This window comes from Lissotriton vulgaris, chromosome 9 (genome assembly GCF_964263255.1).
Source record: "Lissotriton vulgaris chromosome 9, aLisVul1.2, whole genome shotgun sequence".
In the NCBI taxonomy this organism is placed as follows: Eukaryota; Metazoa; Chordata; class Amphibia; order Caudata; family Salamandridae; genus Lissotriton; species Lissotriton vulgaris.
Window position 1 is genome coordinate 1,122,777,434 of NC_141697.1, and position 20,742 is coordinate 1,122,798,175.

The 20,742-nt window shown below is 44.6% G+C and overlaps 1 protein-coding gene across 2 annotated transcripts in view; it reads right to left on the reverse strand.

Moving 5' to 3' along the window:
• CACNA2D3 (calcium voltage-gated channel auxiliary subunit alpha2delta 3) overlaps window positions 1-20,742 on the reverse strand; it is a 2,559,454-nt gene that overhangs the window by 6,641 nt on the left and 2,532,071 nt on the right. For both annotated transcript variants that reach the window (XM_086939135.1, XM_086939136.1), the window contains one exon: window positions 104-221. In XM_086939135.1, coding sequence (XP_086795261.1) covers window positions 104-221 — 118 coding nt within the window. The remainder of the gene's footprint in view (window positions 1-103; window positions 222-20,742) is intronic.

Consider the following 20,742-nt stretch of genomic DNA (forward strand, 5'->3'; position numbering starts at 1 on the left):
AACATATTTCAGTGATCTGCCAATGCATATATGTGTTTGTTCTTTGCAGGGCTGATTTCCAACGAAAAATAGCATCTGCAGCAGCAAATCTCATCTGTCAAAGGATATACCTGATTTCTATAGGTGCCATTGTAATTGCTGGAACTGAATCACAGTTGCATTCATTGTCCACTACCACCATGAAAAGGTTGCTGCTTGGAATTTGTTGTATTACAAATGACCTGAAAAACAAAAACATCAAAATAAAGATAGGAACTGATCCCATGGCAAAATTACTTTGATTGTGACTAATGTTCCCCTTTAATAACCTGCAAGAAAATAATTGTCATACTTTCACTGTAAATATCCCACAAGAAAATAATCTTCATGGGTAAGGCTGAGATTTTTATTATTTTAAACTATGCAAATTGAATCATGGACTAAGGTGCACAAATTGACACATTTTTTACATTGGATTTTTTTGTCATAAAATAAATATTTGTATTTTGATTTCTTATCTGAAACACTTGTGAAAAAGTGGGCTGATATTCAGCTCAGGTACAATTTAAATTCATACGCAATCCACTATTTATCTTAAGAGCGGATGAAAGTCACCCAACAGTTAGGAAAACCAAGCATTGCAAAGCCAAATGGCCAGACATTGGCTGCCAGTCTTGACTTTGCCAACATTTGTTTTGTTTTCTTATGATTTTTGTAAAACTTTACTTTTGCAAGCCATTCTGCTATATGCAAAAAAAAAACACTGATTAAAACTATATTTGTTTAATCTCATGAAAAACACATTTCTACACTAATTTCTGACACTGAAAGGATTTACTGTGTGTGCAGAGAATGCTGTCACACCTAGTAAATGAGCAGAATACTTGTTATTCACAGTGTAGTTTACTGTTAGATTTTGGGCCTCTGGCAGAAACACTGCTACCCGCTGGGGATGTTGCTCTCCCCCCTTCTGGACCCAATGGCCGTTCTAGCTGCTCATTTGCATTCTCAGCCCCTTCTTCATTCTCAGGAATATTCCTTGCTTCGACCCAGACCCTCAGCGCATTTTGGGACTCATCCTTCTTGGAGAGCCGGGTCAAAGAAATTTTGAACTTCCTGCAGAAGTGCTTGATCTGCTTAACGTTGTAGCTTTCCAGTTTCTCCTCTTCCCAATCCTAATCAACAGATGCTATGGATGCTGCTTTCTCCATGGTGGTTAAACTTGGCAGTTCTGTGCAAAAATAGAAAATCCCAGGAAAACCATCCACCAAAAGTATGTGGTTGTGTTTTGGTCTGCACTCACTAGTAGTGTTCACCAATCACTGTATATGAGTCACAAATGCAAGTCCAAATCCTCAAAGTTGTCCACCAATGTTAGATTTGGGAGTCTCTAGTTGGCAGAGGTAGGTATCTTTGTCCAATAGGGACCCTTGCGTCTATTCAGGGTAAGGGGGTACACTCCTAAAATAACCCCTGCTCACCCCCTTGGTAGCTTGGAATGAGCAGACAGGCTTATCTCAGAGGCAGTGTGTAAAGCATTTGTGAACACATACAGTAATCAAGTGACAACACTACAAATGGACACCAAACAAGTTGTATATTTAAAAATAATTATTTTTATATAGACTTATCACAAAACCATAAACGACAAAACTCCACAATACTGTATCAAAAATAATGTTCTATGTAGCAATACTTCAAAATCAAAGTTCTTACGAGTCGGTAGCTCCGTCCGGTTACAACTATGTTAAAAACAACAGAGTCTAGCAAATCCAACTGACCGCTTCGATACGGGTCAGCACAAGCGTGAACAGACTCGGTCACAGTACCTTTTACTCATTACGGCAGGCATGGGGGTGCGAGCTGGATGTGGCAACTGTTGTGGTTGCATTACAAGATGGAAGCGCTGCAGGGCGCAGTGTTCTCTCGATGCGGTGCAGGCAGCGGCTCGGTGATGTCGTCCGGATGGCGTCAGTGAGGCAAAGGCGTGCGGTGGTGAGTGAGACGTGCTTGATGCTGTGCTGACAGGTTGTGTTGCAGTGACGGGCCGGATGGCGGGAGCTGGCGTTGATCGGACAAGATGCGGTGTGGAACAAGGCGGTGCGTCCTTAACTTAAGAGCAGGGCACCAACCACGATGCGGTCTCAGAAATCTACGTCAGCAACAGCGACAGCGTTGGTGAGACCAGTTCGGTTCGGTGAAGTGAGGCGGTGCAAAGTGCGGTGCCCACAGCTCACGGTGGACGCAGCGGCTCAGTGGCAGCGGCATCGGATTTCATCATCGGTGAGACCAGGGTTGCGGTGCGAGATGAGGACAGTGCTTTTGGGCGATGCCGTCAGGACACCGAGCTGGTCTTCGGAGTCGGTCGCAGCTCCCTTCCTCTGTAGCTACTGAAACAGCGTTTCCAGAAGCGATGCACAGAGGTTGGTGAAGTCTAGTAGCCCTGAGACTTCAGTCAGGAGGCAAGCTCTATCTCAAGCCCTTGGAGATCCTTCACAAGATGAATGAAAACAGCACAAAAGTACTTTCTCCTCCATTTGGCAGTCAGGCAACTACTACAGACCAAACCCATACGATTAGGGATAGTCTCTCCTCAGTCTCTCTGGTTCCGCTCCTCAGCAAAGCTTTTTTCTTGTTTCCCAAAAGTGATCTAAAGTTCTGGGGTCTAGATCCCCCTTTTGATACACAGTTTCTCTTTGTTCTCTGAAGGCAGAGAGGCCTTTGCCTAGTCCAAACCAGTTCTGGTGAGTCCTGGAGCACTCTGTTTACATGATTCCTTCTTTCCTTTCACCGTGCAGGGCAGGGACATCAGACGCACCACAGGAGGTGGAGCCAACATTGTCAATGGAAGGCACAGCCCTATTCAGGACTTAGGTGCAACTCCTCCAACCCATCGTCAGTCAGATCTCTCTATTCAGCCCTGTGCTGACTCACCCTGTCTCCTGGAGCCCCCAGACCCTGTCACTCAAACTCCAGACAAGGAATACGAAGCCTAGCAGAGGCAGGCTTGGGTGATTAGACAAGAAAATACCTACTTTCTGAAAGTGGTATTTTCAAACACAGAATGTTAAAACCAACTTCACTAAAAGATGTATTTTATCATTCTGAGTTCAGGCATACCAAACTCGAATTTCTACCCGGTCACTGAGTCAGTTAGGATTATTAGCTGTAATAATCAAACTGCCCATTCTGGCCAATAGGGAGCAGGTAACCTTGCAATAGTAAAAAACGAAAGTGGCTGTAATTCACTATTAGGACGTGCCACACACACCAGGGCATGTCCTACTATTTACCTACAATGCACCCTGCCTTGGGCCTACCATAGGGGTGACTAATATGCAGAAAAGGGAAGATTTAGGGACTGGCGAATGGGTTCACTTGTCTAGTCAACACGGCAGTACTGGAATGCACACAGGCTCTGCAATGGCAGACCTGAGACACATTTTACCAGGCTGCTTCTGTGGGTGGCACAACCAATGCTGCAAGCCCACAAGCAGCATTTGGTTTTCAAGCCCTAGGCACACTCGGTGCGCTGAATTAGGGTCTGACAAGTAAACCAAACCAGCCAATCGGGGAGAGCCTCCTTAGCCTAATGCTCAGCCGGACGCGCAGTCTAATCGCGCAGCGGGCATGCCAAAGGCAAGCCAGTCTGCGCCCGTCCGTGCCTGTCCGCACCCAAAACGCGCCCAGCGCCAGAACCCCTGCTCAACTTTCTAAAATAAGTTTCTCTTGTGATGAATTGCTGGCTTTAAATACCGGAAAATGTTCAACCCCAACCATGCTGCTCGACCACCCCATTACCAATCCCAATGCTTGCTCATCTTGCCGATTTGGGATCACTTACTTGCTGGTACATTTGGCCAACCGCTACTAGGATACTAACAATACTAGCTTCGGGATTATTTTAAAAAAGCCAGATCCAGGGAACAACCCTGCCCCTGGGAAATCAGCAACTAGGACCACACATAAAAACTGCAATGTAATAAACGGTATCTTGCTAAACTCCAGGTCCATGCCTAAGCATTAATATTAGCTGGATACCCTAATATCATGTAACACTCCAGATCCGATATTTCTTACAGAAACAAGGGCCGCTCTCACTTCTGGACTAGACTGGCATACTGCTGTTCCTACAGGATACTCAGTGGCACAGGTAGAAAGGACAGGAGCAGTTGGGGGAGGAATTGAGCTAATATATCGCTCACATCTCAAAGTGAATTTTCGATCAGAATCCTGTCTGGAGGCTGAAGCTTTAGCCTTCAGCAGAAAATCCAACAATCAATAACTCCATCCGGGTCTATTGATCTATAGGCCACCGGGAACTAGAGACCCTTTTATTAGAGCACTTCAAACCTTCCTGGAATCCTGTTTTGATACCGCCACCTTTACAGTTTTAGGTGACTTTAACTTTCATTTAGAAGATAACAATGACTCACACGCTTCCTTTCTAACTGATATCTTGCAGATCTTTGGGATGAAACAGATTGTATCCAAACCTACTCACCAAGCCGGCCATACGCTGGATGGCATTTTTACCAACAATAATAACAATGAAGTACTAACAAAATGCCTATGCACACATGAACAACAATCTTGAACATTCGTATTATGAATATGAACAGAGAAAAAGTATGAGAACAAAGACAACAATAATCGTTGATTTCTTTGACTTTTGAGATTTTTTAGCAGATTTTAATTGTTTCAAAAGCCCACCGACACGTGTTTCATCGCTTTAGGAACAGAGTTAACGCGACTCCTCAGGGCTAACGATCGTGCCGAACAAGTGGAAAAAGTCGCTCCACGGCGGGGCCAGTTGTCATCAATATTCGAGGGAAGATCAAGTAAGCTTCCAAGTTAAAATATGTTGTGACAAGATGTGTAAATCCTCTTAGAAGTCCATTAAATTATTTTTGAGGCACATTCGTAATGACCACTTTCGGATGTGCCTCAAAAATTATTTAATGGACTTCTAAGACCCATCCCACCACAAAAATTTAAGAACTTAGGGTTTGTGATCGAAAAGATCTTACACTCACTTCACAAGTCAATCAAGTCACATCGGCCTGTTTTTTCACAATCAAGGTCCTTATGAAAATACTGCCATTTATACCCTTTACTTTAAGGAAAACGGTAGTTGGAGCCCTGGTTTTATCACGCATCGACTACTGCAACGCAATGTACCTAGGAACTGGTGAAAGACAGCTCTCCAAACTCCAGTCATTGCAAAATGCCGCAGCAAGAGTACTGTTGGATCTTCCGAAACGTCACCCGACATCCAATGGCATACGCCAACTCCATTGGTTTCCTGTTCGACGTAGAGTACAGTTCCAGACGCTCTGTCAAGTCTACAAAACTATAAATGGAGGAGGGGCTGAGGACATGAAAAATCTTTTTCCTCGCTATGTGCCACCTTGCACACTAAGATCTGGTAGTCTGGCCTTGATCTGCCTACCAAGAATAAAGAGAGCCAGGTGGGGCTGCAAGTCTTTCTCACACCAGGCAGCAAAGTTATGGAACACAATGCTCACCGAGCTACGCCTAGAAACAAACAAGATCTATTTCAGAAACGCATTAAAAACCTGGCTCTTCACCATGGCCTAACTGATAGTCTCATCCTAAATCCTTCATGCAGTGCCAAGACGCCCCGACATAAGTGCGCCGAATAAATAATTCAGTCAGTCAGTCAGTCAGTCAGTCAGTCAGTCAGTCAGTCAGTCAGTCAGTCAGTCAGTCAGTCTTACATCAATTTACCATAGGGAGCAGTTGCACTGTGACACTGGACAGCAGTGGCACAGTGCCCAAAGCATCTGTAACCAGCAAAAAGACATGAGGCAACAGCAAAAAATGGAAGGGAGACCCAGGCCAAGGTGCCAGGTCTAACACGTGTCCCCTCAAGCTGAAATGTGGGGAGAACTACCCTACCTCCTGGGAGTTCTCATCACTAAGGCGGAAAAATATAGACGGACCATCAGCATTTGCGTGTTCTGTACCAGGGCGGTGTTCAACCTTGAAATCCATCCCCTGTAGGGAAATGGACCACCTCAACAGCTTTGGATTCTCACCCCTCATCTGCATCAACCATCTGAGGGGCCTGTGATCTGTCTGAACCCGGAAGTGAGTCCCAAACAGGTATGACCGTAGCTTCTTCAGTGCCCAGACCACAGCAAATTCCTCACGCTCAATCACACTCGACCTCTGTTCCTGTGGAAGTAACCTCCTACTGATGAAGGCTACGGGTTGATCTAGACCCTCTTCATTTATCTGTGACAAAACAGTCCCCCCACCACGCTCTAAAGTGTCTGTCTGAACAATAAATCCTCTGGAGAAGTTGGGTGCCAGGAGCAGGGGCGCCGTGTACATGGCCGTTTTCAGGGCCTCAAAAGCTTTCTGACAGGTGTCAGTCCAAATCATTTTTTTGGGCTGCTTCCTGGAAGTCAGCTCTGTCAAAGATGCAGCAATGCTGCCATACCCCTTGACAAACCTCCTGTAATACCCAGTGAGTCCTAAAAAGACTCTCACCTCTGTCTGTGTATTGGGGGGCTCCCAAGCCAGGATGGTTTCAATCTTGGGCTGTAGGGGCGCCACCTGGCCGCTCCCAACCTGGTGTCCCAAGTACACCACGGAACCCTGCCCCATCTGGCACTTATTCGCCTTGATCGTGAGGCCTGCACTTCGCAGCGCCATCAACACTTCCCAGAGGTTACGCAGATGTTCTTGCCAACTGGCGCTGAACACTGCAATGTCATCCAGGTAGGCGGCACAGAACTCTTCCAGTCCAACCAACACCTGGTTGACCAACCTCTGAAAGGTGGCAGGGGCATTCTTCATCCCAAAGGGCAGCACCCGGAACTGGTAGTGCTCATCAGGTGTGGAGAATGCTGACCTCTCTCTTGCCTCATCAGTCAAGGCGATCTGCCAGTACCCAGACGTTAAGTCAAATGTGCTTATGTAGGTACTGGGCAGCACCTAACCGATAGATGAGCTCATCAGCTCTGGGGATGGGGTGCGCGTCAGTCCTTGTGACTGAATTGAGCCCTTGGTAGTCCAAACAAAACCGGAGTTCTGGAGTTGCATCCGTTACGGCAGCCTTTGGGACCAAGACCACTGGGCTGGCCCAAGGACTGTTAGAGGACTCCATCATCCCTAACTCAAGCATCTTTGAGACCTCCTCCTTGATGCAAGCTCTCACCCTGTCAGTTACCCTGTACGTTTTGTGCTTCACAGGAAGACTATCTCCAGTGTCCACATCATGGACGCACCAATCAGCGACAAGGGTTCTGTGTGGGGTTTCTGAGTGTACAGGAAGAGTGGCGCCTGTTCTGGTGAGGTAGGCATACAAAGTAGAGAAATAATATTGTACGGTGCAACAAGTCAGGGGAGATCCCAGTACACCTCTGCAGCGAGTGGCCAGGGCCCACTCAATAAGTACAACAGGAGTCTTGTGTACATGTTCTATCAAATATGAATGAAAGTCATCAAAGGGTGCAATGCAGAGTCAAATCAAATGAAACAAGGTAGACCCATATATATATGGTTTTTTCAAATGCAGAGTATTGACTCATCCTTTCTGGAAGAGTAACATCAACAAAAAACAAATACCCAGCCAACACGTGTCTCGTCAAGCAGACACTGGACCTGTGACTCTTCAGGGCTGTAAAATTCAAAGGTGAAGGGTTTGTGTAGCCGGTGATATTTCCAGTGAGAGGTGTGTAAAAGGTACCACAAGGATAATCCTGGTACTAGGTGAGGAACGGTGGATACGACCGTCTTCACGGAGAACTGTGTTTGGTGCCTTAGAAAGAGACCGGTAGTGTTTCGGGTCAAAGTAGGACATTGGGAATCAGGGAGAACAGATCAGAAAACTGTCCCAGCAACTGGCAACAGTCATTCTGTTGCCTAGAGGCCAGGGTGGAAGAGAGGCTTACACCATCTACTAACCCATCCTGCACTGTCGCCGACAGGTCAGGAAGATGCTCTGTCTCCTCTTCCATTCTAGCACCTGTCGCTAAGAGCATGCCCACTTCGGACCTCTCCAAGTGGGGCTTCAGGCGGTTGACATGCAGGACCCGCAAGGAGTTCCTGGGAGACCGCCGGTCCACCAAGTAGGTAACAGGACTCTTGCGCTCCACCACCTCAAACGGTCCGGTCTACTTATCCTGGAGTGCACTGGGCTCCACCGGGGCCATGACCCACACATTCTGACCAGGTTGAAGCTCGACCAGAGTTGCATTCTGGTCATACCACCGCTTCATCTCCTACTTGCTGGCTTCCAGATTCACCTCAGCGAGTTGCCTGAAACGCCTAGTTTGTTTCCTGAAGGCCAGCTTGTAGCTAACTACATCCTGGGGAGGTTTCCTGGGAGATTGCTCCGAGCCTTCCTTGACCAAACTCAGAGGTCCTCTCACTGGGTGACCATAGAGAAGCTCAAAGGGACTGAACCCTAGAGATTTCTGTGGCATCTAATGGTATGCAAACAGTAGGCATGGTAAGAGGATGTCCTACTTAGGCCTCAAAGGTTAATCAAGACCCATAATCATGCCTTTTAGGGTTTGGTTGAATCTTTCAACCAACCCATTTCCTAAGGGGTGGCAAGGAGTGGTAAACTTGTAGGTTACCCCACACTCCTGCCACAGGGGCTTCATATACTTGGAAATGAAGTTGGTATCTCGGTCAGACACTACCTCTCTAGGGAATCCCACTCTGAAGAAAATTCCCTTGCAGTGCTCGTCCCACCACGGGGGCCGTCACTGTCCTCAGAGGTATGGCTTCCGGGTACTGGGTGGCATGGTCCACCAAGACCAGGATGAACCTGTTGCCCATGGCTGTCTTGGGGTCCAGTGGCCCCACAATGGCAATACCCACCCGTTCAAAGGGGGTGCTGACCACAGGGAATGGCTGGAGAGTAGCCTTCTGCTTCCTCCCACTCTTTCCACTTGACTGGCAAGTCTGACATGTCCTGCAATGAGTGTCTGAACTCTTGCACATTTGGGGGCAAAAAAAGTGATTGACAAGCCTTTCAAAGGTCTTGTCCTGCCCCAAATGTCCTGCTAATGGCACATCATGAGCCAGCCCAAGTAGGAAGGCTCTGAAGCGCTGGGGTACCACCAGCACACAGGCTGAACCAGGCTCAGAAACCTTAGGCTCACTATACAGGAGACCATTCTCCCAGTAGATCCAATGTGATCCAGACTTATCACCTGCCGCCTGGTTCGCAGCCTGCTGCTGCAAACCCACAAGAGAAGGACACTTGTTCTGCTCCTCACAGAACTCTTCCCTGGAGGGTCTCCTTCCTGCTGCCAATGGTTCAGCTCAGGCAGGTCCCCCAGTTCAGCTACCTGCTCCCCTGTAGGCTCCAGGGCATCCCCTCAAGGTCTGCCTTCTCTTAGACCGTGGGAACTTCAGGGCCGGTTTCCTGCAACCCCGCCTCTTCTCTTTAAGGCAGGCACCTGGGCCTCCCTCTCAGGCTGCAGGTCCTCTTGAGCACCCTTACTGGCTGCCATGGACCGTGTGGTCCCTAGTTTGACCCTAGGGACCCTTAGGATTGAAGCAGACTTAATCTCTTAACTTAGAAGTGTGACAGGGCGAGTTTACACACGATGACGGGGCCTGACGTGATGTGTGCAAACACGCCCTGTGGTGCGTTTTAAGTTGGGGAAGAATTTCCACTTCAAACCTGAGGGACCATGGGGGCCAAGTAGCACACCAGGTGCTTCCAGGAAGCGCCACTGTGTTGCGTTGCAGAGTGGTGGTGCAGGCCGTGCCCCTTTTTACATCTCTCTGCTACGCAGCTCTGTGGTGCTTACTGGATGTACTACGTAATCTGATTTACTTACCTGTTATCATAAGAGACCTCGGTGCTGCATCTTTGAGCCCAGTACCGATCCTGAAAAGTAATTCTAACCATACTTACCAGTAACTTGAATTTCCTTCCATAGGCTAACATTGACTGGTTTCACTTGGAATTTCTTCTAAGTATGGAGTTTTGGAACTTTTAAATATTCACCAATTACAATTACAATTACGATTACCTAAAATCAGCCGAACAATGAATTCCGATTAACTCACCTGTTATCAGGAGAGAACCCAGTGCTGCATCTTTTAGCTCAGCACTGACCCTGAAAAGTAATTTTAACCGTACTTACCAGTAACTTGTATTTCTTTCCATAGGAATCCATTGTCTGCTTTTCACCAGAAAAGTTTCTGTGTACTTTCACAAACTGAAAACATTCCTTAAAAATCGCCTGTATGACTTAAACACATTCTTTCAACTGTTTACAGGAGATGCACCAGTGCTGGATCCAGGATCCACCACTGAGTAAGAAAAAGAAACGATAACACTACTTACCTACTAAGTGAATTTCCTCCCATAGGATTACATTTGTGATTATATGTGAAAAAATGTCAGTGTCAACTTTTAAAATACAATAATATTCCTTAAAAATCACTACTGTAACCAAAACGCTTTTACTCAATTGTTTACAGGAGATGTCCAAGGAATGAATCTAGGATCCAGTTTCGTGGTTAGAAAAGTAATCCATAAAGTAACTAATTGCATTTCACTAGAAATTCACATTGAGCTCAATGTTGCATTGTGTTGAAAATAATTCTTATTTAATTTGAGACATTGTCATAGCAGGTGGGTTAGAGTGCCCCATCCATCCACATTTCAACACCACCTCCACGAATTTGCGGGGGTCCCATGTGTATATAAATGCAGGGGTATAATACGAGTAATCAAGTTTTTTAACACTGCCTCCCACCCACCTCCCTCACTGCTTCAGTATATGCTCTTAACCAAATACTACCCATTCCTTCTCTCAAAGGGGGAGGTAGTGCTTAATTTCAGCTGGCGGGTGCTGGTGGGGCCCAGGGGCACTCATTTATGGAGCCAGTGGAGGTCACCGGCACCTATTTTTCCTATATCATATATTCCCAGGGAGCAAGATAGGAGAAATATGAAACAGGAAAGAAGAATTAAGAAAGTCAGAAAACATTGTCAACAAGGTAGAAAACAGGAACCTGCAAGAGCGAAATAAAGGGGGAAGGGGAGTCTGGTAGTGGAATACCACATTTCCTGAACCTAAACAGGTCGTGAAGAATCTGGGAATTCGGTTTGACCAAGATCTGTCACTCAAACAACACACAAACTACATTTCAGGAATATGATTCTTTACCATCAGCCTACTACGCAAAGTTTTTCCGCTGCTTCCCGACTCTGCTAGAAAAACCCTTGTTCAGGCCCTGATCCTTAGTCGGATCGACTACTGTAATGGCCTGTTGCTTTCTGCCAACAAAGGGGTGTTGGCTAAGTTACAGGTCATTCAGAACACAGCAGCTCGCCTCATTCTCAAGGCCCTCCCGAGAACTGCTTCAAAACCTCTCCTTGAGCAGCTGCACTGGCTCTCAATCCGACAAAGAGCCAAATTTAAAATATGCTGCTTAATTCATAAATGCCTGAATGGACAGGGGCCCGTCTATCTTGAGCGGAAATTTGTCCCCTACGTCCCAACACGATCTCTCAGATCTAGTAACAATCTCCTCCTAGTGGTTCCCCGTGCCAAAAAATCCAGACACGGAGGAAAAGCTCTGTCCATTACTGGACCTAATCTGTGGAACAAACTCCCTCTGTCTCTGAGACAATGTAAAGAACACCTTACATTTCGAAAACTTCTGAAAACCACACTGTTCAAAAATGAGATCTAGCCTCCATTCCACGCCTCCTGTTTGCCGGTTCCAAAAGCGCAGAGATACTCCAGTTGGAGTGGATTCAAGCGCTATACAAACCAACAAATAAATAAATAAATAAATTATTTAAAGAGGCATGAGGTGAATTTAGGAATATGTAGCCTTGCCTTTCTGCCCAAGAACATGTAATTCCACCGGCCGCGGGCTACCGAACTGCGCTTTGGGCATCGGCACTTTATTAGGTTACAAATTGAGCACCTGCAGGAGGTGCAGCTCAAGATCCTATCTCTCTGTGTGTGGGTCTTCCCTGTGAGGCTCCCCCCTAAGAAACCAAGGTATGTTTTCAGGTCGGTGAAATGTGAACTGTTTTTTGCTTGGATGAGATGAGCCTGGCTGTAGAATGAAAACTTTGTTTTCAACTGGGCAGTGGAAGATTGAAGAGCAACAGTCATAACTATTTTACTAAAAACCACGGAGATGATGAAAGTCTCATCTGCTGTTTAGATGCTTCTGGATTAGGGAATTAGGAGATTTTAGATTTTGGTAAGATTTAGCCGATTTGTTGAGTTTGTTGAGGAGAAAGGAAGTGCAGTATCCAGAATGAAGGCCAGCAAATTTACCTCCAGGAACAGCAATGGTCCTTCAAGTTTCAGGTTATTTAGGTTGTGCAGTAAGTTACAATCTTATGTCTCAAAAAAGAATAACCCTCATACAGTTATCTTAGTCAGGTTTTCATTTACCAGAATTAGATTCTCTGGTACTTAAGGTCAATTCAGTAAACATTCATTCACGACTGGAATGTTTCAAAAAGTGACATTGCTTAATGGAGAAATAATCCCTTCCAATGGTATGTGGTTTCTGTAGCGTTTCATAACCGAGTAGGACCCTGTTTTACAGCTCACCTGTGCTCAAAGCTGAAATACACTGTTAATGAGAGATTGAATGAATCATTGTGCCTGCAAACCACGGCTGTCCAACAACCATTCTGATGTTTCACAGCACACTCTATAAAACATTTTACACAATCAACTGACTGCACACTTGAAAATGTACTAAAACATTGTAAATGTGCTAACACAGGGCTGGGTCATTTGAATAGGTTACTGAGGGGCCATCAACATTGATGAAAATGGTGAATATCCAGGTTGCCTACCGTTTATAACGACACCTATATTGCCTTTTTTAAAGAATTTCAGTTTTAGTAAAAAGGTGCTGGAAGCATTGCATTTATTATAAGTCACTAACAACGTAAACTCTGACTTGTACACGTAGGTGTTCTAGGTGAAATACTATGATATGCACCTTTTGCTTCTTTTAGTCAACTATAAAAAACGTCCATCCATTGCTATGTATAATTTTCCATCCCTGTCTCATTATTCCAAGCCTGCTCCATAATTCCTCTATAAGCAAGTACTGAAGGAAAAAGAAAATGTGGCCATGAATATGTGCGGCTTGGTAAGTCCCCACTATTCCTGCAAGAATGTTAGCAGGGGATTCTAGGGACCTCATTACCAGTGGCCTGTAAAAATCTCCATTATTTCCCTCCACCGGATTTGCTATTACTGAGCTTACAGTATTTTTGGAGCGCCGCACAGGCAATATGAGTTTTTGGTAAATTACATAAAAAATGTAACTCACTGTGCCAATTTCTGCATGTTTTCCCAGTATTCCACCTGGAGACACTGCCTAAATGAAGCAGGTGAAGCATCTGGGTGGGATACTGCTGACCACAGGTGTGCCCAGTAACTGTTAGCCCCGTGAACCATAAGAATGAATCGATAACTCTTAATGAACCCTAATCCAGTAGAGGCTGCAAATATTATTGTAATACTAAAAAGTTATAACACTAAAAACCGAATATGTAGCAAACTATTGAAAAAACGATATTATATACAAATATGTTATGTTATGTTATGTTAAATGTAGCTTATATAGCGCATAATCACCTGCTGGTCTCTTAGCGCTTGTAGAGAAAGCTCAGGTAGCCACATGAGTCCCAAGAACATGCAGGCCAGTAAGTTATATTGTGGCCACTGCTTCCCTAAACAAATATGTCTTAAGATTTTTCCTAAGAGAAAGGAGAGCAGAGTCCTTCCAAAGGTTCTCTGGTAATTCAAGATTCAAGGCATTAAAACCGAGAACGCTCGGCCACCTTTTGATGCCAATTTAAACTCTTGGAAGGGCCAAAAAGCCTGCCGTAGATGATTGCAATGTGCGTTCCGGAACATAATGCAACAGACGCTCCCTGATGTAGCCCGGAGTTGGCCAAAAATGGCTTTATGGGTGATACAGAGGCCCTTAAACTTGACTCTCTATTTGACAGGGAGCCAATGTAACCTGTGCAGCAAAAGGGTGGCATGAGCCCATCTAGGCAACCTAAAAATCCACCTGGCTGCATCGTTCATGATCACTTTCATCTTGCTGATTCATTTCTTAGGAAGGCCAATGTACAAAACATTGCCATAGTCCAATCTGGACATGATCGTGGCAGATACGATCATTTTTTGAGTGGTAGGTAAGAGCAGGAGGGCCAATTTCCGCAACTGCCACATTAGACCCAGGCAGGTGGCCAAGGAGAGGTTGTCATCTATCCTAATGTCCAGACTTTTAACAGCATGTGCTGGCCTCGTGGCAATGCCAAGCTCCTGCGGCCAAAAAAGTTTGCTCCAGGGGTTCCCCTTAGGGGACATTACAGAGAGTCTTGTCTGGATTACCCTTTAGTGAATTGGCTGTCATACAATTCACTGTGTATCTGAGGATGTTCTGGGCACTAGACTGAGCTTGTGGGTTGTTATTAATTTGCAGAATAAGTTGGGTGTCATCTGCATAATTAAATACTTGACAAAGCTGAGCCCTGAGGGACTCCACAGGTAAGGTCACCCCTTTTTGATATGTGGTTGCCCAGTTGGGTCCTCTGGGACCTTCCTGACAGAAAGGACTTGATCCACTGAAGAGCCAGCTCACGGCAATTCTCATCAAGAGTTGTGGAAGGTTGACAGTGTCGAACACTGCCGACAGATCTAACAAAATCAGCACGCTAGCGTCTTTATTATCAGCTCTAATTCTGAGCTCATCGAGCATGGCCACTATCACAAGTTCAGTGCTGTGATGGGCCTGAAGCCAGCCCACCTCCCTTGGAGTAGGTTATGTTCCTCAATAAAAGACGACAATATTGTGAGGACATGTTGCTCCATAATCTTTGCCAGAAAGGGAAGCTGGGAGATGGGCCTATAGTTTTTAAGGTTGGCCACGTCCGCCCCTGGCTTTTTCAGTAGAGGGGTAACTCTGGCTTCCTTCATGCTAATGTGCAAATAGCCTGTCTCCAAGGAGTGGTTGAGTAGCGAAAGAATCATATTGTCTAGCCCAGGAAGGGCCAATACGGAAAATCCTTGGTAGGCAGTGGTCGGCGGGGGAGCCAAATTTAACCCCATTCATCAGACATGATACACGGGCCAAGTTTAGGTTAGGAAAGGTGGTGAGCCTCACATCTGGGTTACAGGGAGTTGGGGTCTGGTCCGGAACCACCTGATGCATTGAGCTGCTGTCTATCTCAATGAGAATGTCCCAGACTTTCTGGAGGAAGAAGTCTTGAAATGTATTGCAGTCCGTTGCCTCTGCTGCCAGTTTTTACAGAGAAATAATTTCCTTAAAATAATGAGAAGATTCTGGCACCAATAAACACAAATTCACCTCAGAATACTACAGAAACTGCACCATCAAAGGAGAAACATTGCACATTATTACAAACTACAAAAGTCACTGTCCTGAGGAGAATCTTGCAATTAACATAGGGATTTGAAACGTGTCATGAACTCTCTGAAGGAAATCGGCAAATAATGTCATGGTTTTTAATCTACAATAACTCATTACTGTCGTTTGTGATAAATTGCATATGGTGTAACCTGATTTTCCATGGTATATAAGTTGTTTTGATTCAATTGTATTTAATTTTGTTGAAAGATGTGATCATAAAAATGTAAATATAAGGTCTACAAACATATTAATTTTTTGGTGATTCAAAAGTGCATCGCTTTTGGCATGACTTATTTTAGAATAAGGAAAAATTTATTGAAAAGTGTTAAATGTTTGACAATTCATTTGTAGAACCAAGAAAATAATAGATTGGTTCTTAGTCTGCTTTAAATAAAATAGCTGCGACTAAAAAGTGGTCAAATAATTCCTTAATGTTTTAACTTTTAGAAAGACGGCATTCTTCTGCTCTAAGCCCTGTGCGTCTGCAGCCTGTTATACGTCTGGTGTGGGTGACAGCTGTATTTTGTACATTCCCTCTAGAACGTCACACACTAAGGAAGAATCAGTGTGTTTGAGATGCCATCCACATCCTGGTGGGGCAGCCTGGGCAGGTTGGGCGGGAGGAGCTAATACTTGAATAGACTGTGTCCCTTCCCCACACTTGGAGGGAGGACCTCTGTGCACTTCAAAGCCCTCCTTTGAGGTCCTCTCCACTTCAAAGGTGCAACTGGGTGTATGTGCTTGGTCTCTGACCCCACCAAATCAGACACTACTGGACCTGTAAAGAAGTCTGCCAGAAGAAAGGACTGCTGTACTGCTACAAGGACAGCCACTCAGCTGGACTGCTGCTTTGGAAGAACTGTTTTTCTGCTATGCTGCTCAGCTGCCTGCTACCCTTTGCCCCGCTGTGGAAGAAATGGACTAACTTACTTGAACCCAGAGTGGTCTCCAAGGGCATGCTGGCTTGCCTCCTATTCTAAGACTCAGGGATATCAAAGTCTTAGCCCCTGCTCCTGTTCCTGGTCCATTGGAAGGGGATCCAGCTGCCTCATATCTTGACTCTACTTATTGGATTTTTGTCATTTTGGTCTTGTTTTATTATATAATTATAATTTATTTTTCTTACCTTGAGCGGAGTCTTTTTTTTGTGCTTTCACTGTGTCACTGTTTAAAAGTGTTGTACAAATATGGTACACATTGCCTCTTAAGTGAAGCCTGCCTGCTCAGTGCCATGCTACCGGAGGGCAAGCACAGGTAAATTTATGGTGTGTATCGGACTTACCTGACTAGGATTGTGGTTCCTGCTTGGACAGGGTGCACACCTCTGCCAACCAGAAACCCAGTTTCTAGCAGTACTTTTGACCTTTTTCAAGTTTCTTCATGGATGAATTTCTCTTTCTCGCATTCACAGTGCACAATGAGATGTTTTACACTAAGAGAAGACGTTCAGAAATTTAAAGACAGTCAACTTGTCTATCATCAATCAGTGATTGAGGAAAAGGGGGTTTATTAGTGTCGTAAGAGCCATACCATATGGCCTAAAATTTGAAAAAGTAAAGAATATCTACCTAAGTAAAATTCATAAGGCTACAGAAAAATTAAGGCCACCTACGATGCTCACTCTTTTTCTCTCATGAGTGCGATCACTGATAAGTAAAGTATATACAATTTGATGAGTGCAATGCTTCAATTCTTCTCAGCCACTGGACACATCCCAGAACATCGTTATTCTGCACAGCATGCCACCTCCGTTTGTACTCAGCCATATGTAAATCAGTCTTGACCCTGCTTTAACAGACAATATCCAGCCCATACTGCCTGGTCTGACCTCCCTGAACATAACCAAACCAAGACTGGATTTGTCCAGGTTGTGGCTCTTCAGTTGGATATAGCTCGTAGTTTACAAGTGAGACTTGGGTCTTTCTAATGTGGGTAAATTGTAAAACCCTTATAAAGGCTGTGGGATGGTACATTCCAGATGGATTTTTGTGTCTTGGCCTTGGACAAAGGTAAGCCCGGGTGGAGGAGAATAACAGAATTACAGAACATTCTTTTCCATCTGATTCTAATTATTCTTCCAATTCCCAATAAAATATAAAGGTATTTAAACCGGCTGAGTCATGAGAGTTGTCCAGCTTCAGTTTCTGAGTGGGAAATCTAACTTGCACTGAGAGTTGTTGAAAGAAGAACCCCTCCCGCTCACAAATTATGATACACCCAGGCAAATAAATATGGCACCAAAACATAAAAGAGCTGTGCAATCTTTTGAAATGCAAACAAATGAGGAAAAAGTAAATATTTTAGGCTTTTTGTACCGATGTATTTCACTATAATAGTGTGAACAATTGTATGTATCTCTGCTTGATGTTGTAGGAAAATCTGCAGAGGAATGATTATGTGTCTTTTGTTATATACAAGGCAAACAAACATCCAACAATACCTGATGTTTTGTGAACAACTTTGGAAATCAGATGAAGTTGACATGATAATGCTGTTAAAAAGAGGGCAACGTTCTGTGCAGTCATGGCAATCACACAGCCGTCTATGATGTAGAGGAGAAATTCAAAAATTGCACCATCTGATGGTAGCCTCAATTGGAATGTGACTTATAGTACCAACCTGTATCTGGCAGTGTGAGAAGGGATACAATTAGATATGTTGTCAAGAACAGTATATAAATGTAGAATTGCCTAGTAGTTAAAGCATGAAAAAGGCATGCCATAATAAATACATGTGTCTCTTCAATGCCATTAGGATGGAAAAAAAGACACTGGGGCTAACAACTACTTCAGACAATGACCTAATATCAAGAGCACATGCTATTCAACTGTCACCTTATAAAATGCCAACAAAAAGAAGAACATTTTAGATAAGTAATGAAAAAGCCTGGTTAGGAAGATTCCATTCTATTACATTTTCATTGAGGATCAACAGCCCCAACTGTATCTGGGTTGGCTTGAATTTGTTCAAGAAAATGAATTTTTTGCCATAGCAAGAGTTGATGCTCTAAGTAAATAAAGTGCTGTAAAATAACGGAACAACTGTTTGGAACTGTGCTTCAAATGTAACTGAGCACTTGAGACATTTCCTTTTAGACTGTCAACCCTCTGTCAGCTAGCCCAATTCAGGTTTTCTTTCTCTTTTCTTTTCCTATTCCATAATGGTTGTTCTTCCCTTGGTTTCTCCTTGCCTTTCCTAATCTATTAAGTGTTCTGTCATGTGGTGTTTCATGTTATTTCCTTTTCCTGATGTTTTACTACAGTAAGGCTTCAGTCTGCTTGGAGGGTGCGTTGCAACTAGGTCATGTTCCTTCACTTGTTTACTCACCCCCTCCAATTGCTGCACATGACTCCTCATTTTCCTCAACACTGTGAAAACGTCATGAGCAAGGAGGTTTTTTACACCTTTGTATTCCCCCCCCCCCCCCTAAGAATGTGGCATCTTCTCAAGGGCACCTGCCTACCACAGAGTTCTTTGAAGTCCCCCCTACATCCAGGGCACTTTTTGGGAATAAGTACTGGGCCTCTGACCCCTACAAATTAGACACTTCTGGATCTTGAACTGAACCTCTTTCAGAAGGACCGCTGACACAACTGGACTTCTTTTCTGGATGGACTGCTTATCTGCTTGTTGCCCTGCTGCCTACTGCTCTACAACTCTTCTGGAAGGAGAGCAGGACTCTGTCCTCCCTCCAAGTAATCTCCAAGGGCTTGCTGGAATTCCTCCTGTTCTCTGAAGTCTCAGGGACACAAAAGACTTCTACAATTCTGCTGGTACTGCAGAACTTTGCGTTTGGTGAGTCCTAACCTTGCCTGAGGTGCCCTCTCCAAGTTCTGGCATTAGAACTGGGTTCTGTTGCTTTTTTAATCCTCTACAGCTCCTGGGCCCCTGAAATCAAGCTTTGGGCTCTTCTTGACTGTGAACAGACTTGTTCTCACTGGGACTGTGCCCCTAGCTCAGACGATCAGCATGAGCCACCACAGCACAGCCAGCATCGGCACCCATGACTGCAAGGCCCTGTGTGCCATCCGCAATGGCCGGCTGACTCTTTGTGCCCACAGGATCACGGCTGGCAATGCTCTACTTGCTCCTGGAGACCGTCTCCCCAGCAAACGGGTACTTTGCTCAGTTTGAGAAGGTAAATCTTCAGCTGGACCTGTGTGAAACTGCATCCATCCACGCTCCATAATGGTTGGCTTGAACTTTGTACTTACCCCAATCTAGCGTGACCGGAAGTAACCTTTTAGTGCTATTGACTTCTAAGCACTATTTTAGTTTATTCTTTAAAAATGTATTACTCTGGCTCTACTTATTGGATTTTTGTCACTTTTGTCTTGTTTTATTCTCAAAAATATAATCCATAATTTTCTAAACATATGTGGAGTATTTAATGTGGTGTTTTCATTGAGTTACTGTAATTTAAGTGTTACACAAAGACTTTACACAAAGGCCTGCCTGCTCTGTGCCAAACTACCAGAGGGTGAGCATAGGTTAATTTAGGGGGTGTACCTAACTTACCCTGACTTTGCTGGTGGTCCCTACTTAGCCAGGGTGCAAACCTTTTCAGACTAGAGACCCCATTACTAACAACAGTGCTCTGGTTTCAATGCATCCTCACACCAAACATTGACGCAAGGATGCATTTTGAGATAAAATATAGCACAACATTGACAGATTTGCATTGCACATAATTATGATTAATTTTGCATAATTTTGCAGTAATTTCACATATTTATGTGAAAGTAAATTTAGAGACTTTCACAAACCCTTAATCCTAATGCAAAAGACAATAAACCTTAACATTCCTCTTCTGCACAGCCTAATAATTTTTCATCTCAGAGAACCCCATTAAAAGCTTTCTATCCACCCGATAGTCCTTGGTATGATTGATGTAAAAGTTTAAAGCAGAGTCTGATGTAGTGTCCAATGTGTAAAGGAGTCAAGACTTTTGGCAAGAAGACCATATGACTACTCAGCTTCATTGTGACTGGAGAAAATGAGGCGTAGGGCAGGAGCAGCAATAGTGCCTGACATTCACTCATGCAACCAAGCAATTTGACAATACACACTCTTGACAATGGCAAAAAGATATATCCAGGATTCTCCACACTGCCAGAAGATTCCCTGTGCAATCCTAGTTGGAGATACCATTTCTGATCCACTAGGTGCTACCAGCTGAGCTACTCCATCCTCTCATTCAAGGTCAAGTGGCTCATAATCAGTAAATGCCCCAAGGCTCCATCCAACTTGTCTTGACACAAGACTCAGGACCCCACTTTTGCAGTACCACATGCGCTGGTAATGTCATTGAGAACCTGCACCTGC